The sequence below is a fragment of the Elephantulus edwardii genome, unplaced genomic scaffold, assembly GCF_000299155.1.
Source record: "Elephantulus edwardii isolate Elephantulus edwardi_28Jun2011 unplaced genomic scaffold, EleEdw1.0 scaffold00032, whole genome shotgun sequence".
Classification (NCBI taxonomy): Eukaryota; Metazoa; Chordata; class Mammalia; order Macroscelidea; family Macroscelididae; genus Elephantulus; species Elephantulus edwardii.
In genome coordinates this window covers 3423031-3433695 of record NW_006399782.1, presented here as the reverse complement: position 1 = coordinate 3433695, position 10665 = coordinate 3423031, and the positions used below count along the sequence as shown (strand labels likewise).

The 10665-nt window shown below is 41.8% G+C and overlaps 1 protein-coding gene across 1 annotated transcript in view; it reads right to left on the bottom strand.

Moving 5' to 3' along the window:
- LRCH3 (leucine-rich repeats and calponin homology (CH) domain containing 3) overlaps window positions 1–7692 on the bottom strand; it is a 126476-nt gene extending 118784 nt beyond the window's left edge. The window contains exon 1 of the mRNA XM_006884207.1: window positions 7431–7692. Within this exon, the coding sequence (XP_006884269.1) occupies window positions 7431–7692 (262 nt within the window). The remainder of the gene's footprint in view (window positions 1–7430) is intronic.
- Between the last annotated feature and the right edge of the window lie 2973 nt (window positions 7693–10665).

Below are 10665 nucleotides of genomic sequence, written 5' to 3'. Positions count from 1 at the left end.
ATACGATGAGGCATTTTACGTGTGACAACAATCTAGAACAATGGGTGCATTGTGGAATGGGTTGGGAAGGGGAGGTAGGAGGAGAAAATGTTCAACCATGAAAGAAAGACATACACAAAAAAATTTTGCTTTTGAGAATTCTTTATCTGGATTGGTGACTGGATAGTGAGGTCCTGTGTCTTCATCTCAGATTGTCTGATGTCTCAGGTTCAATGTCTGAACTCCTTTCTATTTCTCATAGAATTCTCAAAAGCAAAATTAAAAACCTTAGAAACTCTGATTCTCAGCCACTCTTTGAGCCTGGAACTGAACTCACCTCTCTGGTAAAACTTGCAGCCAAACAACAGAGCTATGAAATGAGCAGTAACATCAGGACAGAATTTAGTCCTTATTACAACAATGATCACAGGGTACGACTGACCCAGGGATCAAGCTCACAAGGTAGGAAGGGAGAAGACAGGAAGAACACACCATTTCTGATGATGGACACAACAAGAAGGCAGAAAATAAAAGATACAGAAGATTTCAATAACACAACCTGATTTCATAAACATCTAGGATAACACACTGCTCAACATTCTTCTTCAATGCACAGAACATTCTCTAGAATATGCCATGCTTTGGGGCAAAAAACAAACCTGAGTAAGTTAAAAGGCAATCAAATAATACAAAATAATCTTCTCTTATCAGAATGTAATTATACAATGAAAAATTAACAAAAAAAAACAAGCAAAAACTTAAACACATTGAAATTGGAACCTAAACTACCACGAGGAGCAAAATGAGCAATTATAGCTTCTGAAAACCTGTTGGAGAGTCAGCTATGAATTGGTTCAATGGCATCCTGGGTTACACTGAAGACCACGTTGTCTCCTGCGACACTAACAGTGACACAACTCTTCGACCTTTGATGCTGGGGCTGGCATTGCTCTGAGTGACCACTTTGTCAAACTCATTTCCTGGTATGACAATGAATTTGGCTACAGCAACCAGGTGGTTGACTTGATGGTTCACATGGCCTTGTATCACTATCCAGCAATAGCACTAGAAGGAAGAGAAAGACTCTCAGCTGCCGGGGACTTCTTACTCCAATCCAATCCTTCCACACACTAAGAATCTCATGTCTTGATGCAGTTTCCATCCAGTCTCCCTGAGAAAGGAAAGGAGCTTAGAGAGCCCATCTTGTCATATACCATCGATAAAGTACACCGCAGCATTAGTCACAATAGCAAAAAGGAGGGAAATAACCCAAGTAACCACCAATGGAAGAACGGATAAACTGTAGTACTTACATACAATGGAATACTATGCAACTACAAGGAATAATGAGGTGCCTATGAAGCATCTAACAACATGGATGAATCCGGAGGACGTTATGATGAGTGAAATAATTGATGAATGGATAAACTGCAGTACATACATACAATGGAATACTATGCAACTTACCCGCAGTACTCCAGTCATTGAGTCAACTGATCTCATCCAGGGTCTTCCTCTCTTGCACTCTCCCTCCACCCTCCCAATCATACTATCCCTCTCCAAGGACTGGTCCCTCCCTGCAACATGCCCAAACTGCAATACATACATATAATGGAGTACTATGCAACTACAAGGAATAATGAGGTGCCTATGAAGTATCTAACAACATAGATTAATCTGGAGAATATTATGAGGAGTGAAATAATTTTTTAAAAAAACAAACCCAAAACAATCAAAAAGCCCCAACCCAATAAGATATGGTTCCACTGTAGATATACACATAGAAAGCAAAGTTCTTTGATGGTTATGAAGGATAGGAGAGAGAAGGAGGGGGGAGGGGAAACCACTTCCAAGATAGTAGACATCTGTTATTTATAGTGATGGGAAAGACAATGCTAAATATAGGTGAAGTTGGTACAACCACAAAAAGGCAAGTAAAGGTACTAAGAGAGAAGTACACAAGAGAAACAATTTCAATTACCACTATAGCCTAATATTTTGTTGTTGTTTTTGTTTTGTGCCATCGAGTCACCTGTAACTCATAGTGACCCTATGTACAAGAGCCCTAAATCCTGCTCTATCCTGAGCCAACCTTACTGTCTCTGACACACTTACCCCCATTACTCCAGTCACTGAGTTGATCTATCTCATCCAGGGTCTTCCCTTCCTGCATTATCCCTCCACCTTCCCAAGCATAACGTCCCTCTCCAAGGACTTATCCCTCTTCGCAACATCCAAAGTATGTTAGACGGAGCCTCAGAATCCTAGCCTCCCAGGAGTAGCATGGTTTTACTCTCTCTAGGATAAATCTGTTTGTTCTCTTAGCAGTCCATGGTATGTTTGATACTGTTCTCCAGCACCACAGCTGAAAGACATCAATTCACCTTCTATGATTCCTAGTCACTAACCAGTTCTCTGATGCATAGCACATAATTGTGAAGACCACGGCCTCGGTCAAGTGCATCTTAGTCTACAGACTGACACTGTTGTCTTCAGTACTCTGGAGATGTCCCTGACAGCAGACTTCCCCAATGCAATTCGTCTTTTGATTTCCTGAGTGCTGGTTACAAGAGTGTTGACTGTGGAAACAAGCAAACTAAAACTGTTACAAATTTCAATCTCTTAACTGTCTATCATGATGCTGCTAATAATCAACCCAGTGGTAAGAATCTTTGTTTTCTTGATATTGAGTTTATAAAACATTTGTGAGTAAATGTATATGCATATATAGGGGTATCTGTATACAATATACATATTATAAATATATTTGTGTATGCTTTATATATACATATATACTCATATACATAACCATACAGAAACACAGTTACAAATGCTTTTTAGATATACCCAAACAATTCAGTGGATTGGTTTACAGGACTGAAAGAGATTGACTGGCATAATATAAACTTCATCTTAGTTTGGCTAATAGCATCAGGGGGTCCTTAAAGCCTTTAAATAGCCATCTAAGATACAACTATTTGTCTCTAACTGCATGGAGCAGAAGAGAATGCAGGAAATCAAACGCTAACACTGCAGAGACTACCGGAAGGATGTTTGTGTTTTAATGACTATGCAAAGGGGTTTGACTGTGTGGATCATACAAACTACAGCTAACATTGAGACGACTGGAAATTTCAGAACACTTAATTATGCTTGTTAACTGTACCTAGTAGGCCTAGAAGCTGTTCAATGAACAGGGCAAGGGCACTATTTAAAAGGAATTATTTAAAATTAGGAAAAGTAGGCACCGGGGCTGTATCCCTTCTCCTTGTCTATTCAAACTAACATTACAGAAGCTGGAATTTATTAAGAGTCGTGGCATCAGGACTGAAGACTCCTCAACAATCTGCATTACGTAGATGACACAACATCTTGCTTGTGAGGAGTGAGAAAGTGGGGAGGACTTAAGGTTCTTGCTACAGAGGATCAAGGACTGTTATGTGCCGTTGAGTGGCCTGCTACTGATAGAGACCCTATGTACAATAGCTCTGAAGCCTTCCCTGTCTCACTGACTCTGACACATCTACCCCATTGCCCCGGTTATTTTGTCAATCCATCTCATCCAGGGTCTTCCTCTCCTGTGCGGATGTCCCTCCACCCTTCCAAGCTTGATGTCTTCTCCAATGATCAGTCCCTCCTGACTACGTGCCCAAAGTATGTGAGACAGAGCTTCAAAATCCTTGCCACCAAGAAGTCTGGTTTCAGCCTCTTCCAGACAGGATTTGTTTTCTTCATGGTCCATGTATAGTATCTTCAATACTCTTCTCTAGCACTGCAACTCAAAGGCACTGATTCTTCTTCTGTCATCCTAAGTCACTGCAGCACCTTGATCTCTAGACTGATATAGTTGCTTTTCAGCACTCTGGAGAGGTCCTCGACAACAGATTTGCCCAGTATAATTTGTCTTTTGATTTCCTGACTGTGGGTGACAAGAGTGTTGATTATGGAGCCATGCAAGCTGAAACTGCTAACATCCTCAATCTGGATTACACTCAATATCAAGAAAACAAAATCTTTACCACTGGGCCAGGTGAAAAGATCAGAGAAAAGATCAAAACTGTCAACAATTTCATGTTGCTTGAATCCACAATCAACGTCCTTGGTCAAGAAATTAAAAGACACATTGCATTAGGAAATCTGCTGTCAGGGACCTCTCCAAAGAGTGAATGAGCAATGACGTCATTTGAAGTCTAAGGTATGCCTTATTCAAGCCACAGTCTTTCCAATCACCTGTTATGAATCTGAGAGCTGGACAATGAACACAGATGACTGGACAAGAATCAGTGCATTTGAGTTGTAGAGAAGAGTGATGAATATCACGGACTGCCAAAGAACACATGTATGTCTCGGAGAAAATGCAACCAGAGTGCTCCTTGGAGGCAAAGATGGTGAAACATCAGCTTACTTACTTTGGACATATTAGGAAAGGCTATTTCTTGTCAAGACATCATGCTTGGAAAGATAGAGGGATCAGCGAAGGAGAGGAAAATCCTAAATGAAATGGACTGAGACAACAATATCAGCAATGGGTTCAAACATGTTAAGGATGATAAGGGCAGTACAGAATATGACAGAGTTCAGATCTGTTATTCATAGGTTGCTATGAGTTTTTACATGCCCGACGGCACAAAATAAGAGCAGCCCACTGGGACCATACTATCTTCTAATCATACTATCTTCAAATGAACTAGATGGTGTCCAGCTACCACTATTGATAGTTCTGATGAAGGAAAACAACAGAAGATCCTGGATAGAACAGAAGAAAAATGTAGAAGAAATGCTGGACCTACTGGACAATAGAGACTAGAAAAACGGCCAAGAAGATTGCCACAAAATGACTCTTGAATGTGGAATTGAAGTGACCTCTGTTGGTTATCTCTCAGTCAAATAATAAATAGACTGGCTTATAAAATAAACAGTAACCCTTAAATAATGAACTACATGAGACCAAACAATCAGCATTTAACCAAAAGCAAAGGTAAAAAGACACCCAGGGGACAAGAAGGCCAATTACTATTAGCAGAAAAACTGACTGGGAACATAAAGTATACCATGGAGATCCAACTAGATAGAGCCAGATTCCTACAATAAAGCACACATCTCAAGTAAAGCAGAGCACATGAGTTTTTTGGTTTCCTAGTTCATAAAAAAAGCTATGTATGCAAGTCAATACAAAATAAAAAAATTTTAAAAACTGCAACAAACCAAACAAACAAACCGAAAAGGTAAAAGAAAAGCTATATATGCACTATAGTCTATTAGATGTGCAATGGAGCTTTATGAAAAAGCTTGAGATATTTTTGAGAATTATCAAAATGTGACAGAGTCATGAAGGGAGCACATGCTGCTAGGAAAAACATGTTAAAAGACTTGTTTGGTGCAGAGTTGCCACAGTCTTCAACTGGTTGGGGTTTTTTTGTTTTGTTTTATAAAAACCACCATCTACCAAGTACAAGAAAGTTATGTTCAATAAAACAAGATATGCCTGTAAGGGTAACACTGATTTAAAAAAACTGCAAGGAACAATTTGTCTAAAAATTATTAGAGGAAATCTAACTTTCCATATAAACTTTTATCTAAAATATAATTTTAAAAATCAGTCTAATACATTATAAAGTATCTCGTAATTTTTTTTAAAATTTATTTTATTTCATTATTTTTTTGTGTATACCGTCAAATCACATCTGACTGGTACAGGAGAAGATTGTTCCTCCTTCTCCAGCAGAGCATCTGGTGGATTTGAACAGTGCATCTCTGCGATTGCATAGCAGCTTCTTGCCACTAGGCCACCAGAGCTCGCCATATCTTGTAATTTTTAAAAAATAATTCTACTTGATCTATTAAAGTGTTAAAAAGATTGGTTTCTCTAAACACTATTAAACTAATAAAACAAACATGAATAATAAAATATTTAATAATTCACAGCACTGTTAGCAAAAAAGTTCATGGGGATTATGTATTAATCTTGATAAATGCCAGTGGGACTTTTTTGATATGTTAATATTTCTTAAAGGCTCACTATATCACTGATAAAAAAGCAGGTTTGATAATGACCTAGATAAACTCCTGTAATCAGTTTGTTCTCATAGCTTCAGGCTTAATGTAGTGCAACAAAAATGACTCACACATATTGGAAATCACTATGCCATAGCTCCACTCTCTAGAACAGAATCAGAAAACTGTGGGTTATGAACTGCAATTTTAGGTGCTGTATTTGAGAAAATATGGCAACAGTCGAGTCATATTTAACCTAGCAACAATGTTTCACTAAAAACACCCCACATACACATCAAGTTCAGCACAACTAGCTTCCAAAGAGATATGAAATAAAAAGGCCTTTCTTCCATTTTACAAGAGACCAAAAGTTTCTCTTTGGAAAGACTAATTTCCTGAATTAGTTTAAGAGTTCAGTTTTTCTAAAAGGAGCCAACTTATGTGTAACACTTATCAAGCTGTAATGAGTGCAGAAACATAAGAAAGGTATGACATTTAGGTGTTTAAAACACAGGGCAAAAATACTGCACCTTCTTTAGCTGCAAAATCATTATGTGAAAATAAAACATCTAACTATTTCAGACTATAAAATCTGTATGAAGAGATGGGGGGGTTACCTCCTGTGTTTCTATGAACAGACTCAAGTTCTTAATCTATTTCTCGAAGAAACGATATTTTTAAACATGAGAGGCATAAATAAATTATATTAAACATCACAGTCAACAGACATTACTCTTTATAACTAAGAAAACCAAGTATTACCTAACTCATTAGCCTCCTTCCTGTGTTTTAAAAAAAAAAGTATAAAACCAAGTCAGAGTTTAAAAAGAGCACAGATATGGTAGGCTCTCCATGAAGAACTGAGCAAGCATATTATTTACTAAATGCAAAGTTATGGGCGCCTAAAGGGAAAACCAACTGTTTTTCTACGTGCATTTGGTAAAGTCAACTGGATAAAGCAGAGAAAGATACAACATTCAGATTCACTTTAAAAAAAAAAAAAGTCCCAACAAACTCTTTGGAAAAACCTCCAGGGCTGAGACGGATGCCCTCCTGACAATGCAACGATCAGAGCGAGCTCTCTGCTAACTTGGATGCACTAAGAGCGCACTCTAGTCCAAAACCTTAGAAAATCAATTTGGCACCCCAAATCCTAAAGGGTGGGTCCGCTAAGCGCTGACCTCAGAAGTGGCAGGAGTGAACGTCCTTGGGATGGTGAACTAAGAGCTGCCCACCGATGGCCGCCAGCCCGTCCCCGCGGGCTGCTGCGCGCCCCGCCTCGCCCCACACTCGGAGGCCAGGAGGGCTGGCGCAGCCGCTTCCCCCGTTACCGCGGAGGACCGGGAGCGCACGGAATCAGCTGCTGCCAGGCCCCCCCGACCCCTCCACCGTCGGCGCGGGCGGCCCCCGCGGCGCTCCGGGTCTCCCGCCCACAGGGATGCCCCCGTCCCGCTCACCCGCTCGGGTGGTGTCCGTCAGGTCGTGGTTGGCCGCTCCTCGGGGAAACTCCCTCAGTTTCCGGCCGCTCAGGCTCAACACTCCGGTGACGGCCGCCTCTTCCAGCGCTCGCTCGAGGGAACGGCTCCACGAGCCTGGGCCAGGGACGGGACCCGTTCCGGAGCCTGCGCCGCAGTTCATGCCGGAGAAGTTACCGCTCGGCGATACAGGGCCGGAGTACTCCGCGGCCGTGGCCACAGCAACCAAGCCCGCGGCCGCCATTTCCCAGCCGACAAGTCCGGGCCCGGCAGCTCGGCGCATGCGTGAGCCGATGGGCTGGGTGGGCGGGGATAGGGGCTCTCAGACCCCGGACGGTGCCCGCTAGGGGTCGGGCGTGGTGCCTCTGCTCGCGCCGCGGCGGATCCCCTGTCTCCCTTCCAGGCGCCCTGTCCCCACGTGAAGCTTTTCAAGAGGAATGAAAACCGAACTCGCAAAACTGGAGCAGTCTTTCCTTTAAACTCCCATTAATTTCACTAAACTGCTCTTACTTTTCAGATAACTCTGATCAAAACTTCTCTGCTTCTGTTCACCGTGTTCTGCAGTAGAGAACTCTCGTTGCCTAGTGGTAAGAAGCTGCGCTGCAATCCTAAAATTCGAATCCCCACCAGTTGCTCCTCGGGAGAAAGATGGACAGTCTCCTGTCATGCAATTCACTGCCTCTGGAAACTCACTGGACGGTCAGCTGGGACTCAGTTCTGACTCGATGGCACACAACAATAGTGTTCTGTAGTAATAGTGTTGCTGCCAAAAAACAAGGCGATGAAGAAGGTAAGAGAAGGATGTCATGGGGTGACATAAAACATTTTCCTTTCCATTTTATAACCAGACCTAAATGGAGACTTATGGATTTGTTTGATGTATTGGCTGAGAGAAAGTAAATATTAACTTTGCTCCCAAATTCTGTAATTCTTACTAAAAAGGATTATATAAATATTGTGAACTTTCCATCTCTTCTATAAAATAGTTACTAATGACAATAGCCCAGCCTTTAAAATAGCACTTGTCCTTTGCTATTGTTGTTGGGTTCATAGTGACCTACTGAATAAAACATTGGCCTGAGACCGTTGCTGTTATTTGAGATTATGATAATCCATCTCCTTAAGGGTTTTATTTTCCACTGATCCTTCTATTATTGAACTAAGTATGTTGTTGTTATGTGCCATCAAATCACTTCTGACTCAGTGATTGTGTACAATAACTCTGAACCCTTCCCTATCCTGAACCAATCTCACTGTCTTCGGCACACCTACGCCAGTTACTTCATCAATCCACCTCATCCAGGGTCTTTTTTTCTCCTGTGCTGTCCCTCCAGCCTTCCAAGCATGATGTCCTTCTCCAGGAACTGGTCTCTTCTGACCACATGTCCGAAATATGTGAGACGGAACTTCAAAATCCTTGCCTCCAAGGAGCAGCCTTGTTCTATCCTCTTGATGATAGACCTGTTTGTTCTCTTGGCAGTTCGTGGTATGTTCAATACCCTTCTCCGGCACCACAACTCAAAGACAGCAATTCTTCTGTCATCTTTGGTCATTGTTCAGCTCTTGGATGCATAGCAAGTAATTGTGAAGACCATGCCTGAGTCAGGCACACCTTAGTCTCCAGACTGACACTGATGCTCGTTAGCACTTTGGAGAGGTCCCTGACAGCATATTTTCCCAGTGCAATTTGTCTTTTGATTTCCTGACTGCTTGTGCCAAGAGTGCTGACTGTGGAGCCAAGGAAGCTAAATTGATAACAACCTCAGTCTCTTCCCTATCATGATGCTGCCAATTGGCCCAGTGGTAAGAATCTTTGTTTTCTTTATGTTGAGTTTCAACTCATATTGAAGACAATGACCAAAGATGACGGAAGTCCTTGACCTTCTGCAGCAAATGCCTCAGGTCCTCCTCAGTTTCAGCAAGCAAGGTGTGTCACCTGCATAATACAGGTTGTCAATGAGTCTTCCTCCAATCCTGATGCCACGTTCTTCCTCATAACATCCAACCTCCCAAATAATCTGTTCTATATATATATTGAAAAGATATGGAGACGAGACACATCCCTGATACACTCCTTTCATGATTTTGAACCATGCAGTGTTTCCTTGCTCTGTTCTAAGGACTGCTTCCTGATCTAATTATAAGTTTTACATGAGCACAATCAAGTAGTCAGAGATTCCCATTCTTCTCAATATGTTGTTGTTGTTGTGTGCCGTCGAGTCACTTGTGACTCCTGGTGACCCTATGTACAACAGCCCTAAACTCTGTTCTGTCCTGTGCCAATCTCATTGTCTCTGACACACTCATCCCAATTACCCCAGTCACCGAGTCAATCCATCTCCTAGAGGACCTTCCCCTCCTGTGCCTGCCCTCCACCCTCCCAAGCATGATGTCCTTTTCCAAGGACCAATCTCTCCTTACGACCAAAGTATATCAGACAAAGCCTCAGAATCCTAGCCTCCAAGGAGCAGCCCAGTTTAACCCTCTCCAGGATGAATCTATTTGTTTTCCTAGCAGTCCATAGTACCCTCAATACTCTTCTCCAACGCCAAAGCTCAAAGTCATCAATTCTTCTATCCTCCCTAGTCATCGTCCAACTCTCTGATGCATAACAAGTAATTGCAAAGACCATGACCTGTATGAGACGCACCTTAGTCTCCAGAGAGACACCGTTGCTCTTCAGTACTTTGGAGAGGTCCCTAACAGCAGACTTTCCAATCACAATACATCTTTTAATTTCCTGGCTGCTGGTGCCAAGAGTGTTGATTGTGGAGCCAAGCAGACTAAAGCTGTGAACAATCTCAATCTCTTCACCATCCATCCTGATGCTGCCAATTGGTCCAGTGGTGAGAATCTTTGTCTTCCTGACATTGAGCCTCAATCCATATTGGAGGCTGTAGTCCTTGACCCTCAATACAGCAAGCATTTCAGGTCCTCCTCAGTTTCAGCAAGCAGGGTTGTGTGAATAGTATTAATTGTCTAAATTTTCAAGCAACAATTTTAGGAAGGAAAAATTAGCGCATACCATTACATTTTAAATTACCTAGAACTCACCCTTGCTCTGTTCTTAAAAGAGGTTCTTGTTCTAGGTATAGTTCTGTCATGAGTACAATTAAGTGTTCTGGGGTTCTCATTTCTTCAGTATTAGCCATAATTTGTTTTGATCCACACAGTCAGCAGTTTGTTTTGTGTCCAAAGCAGGAGAACACTACATGGC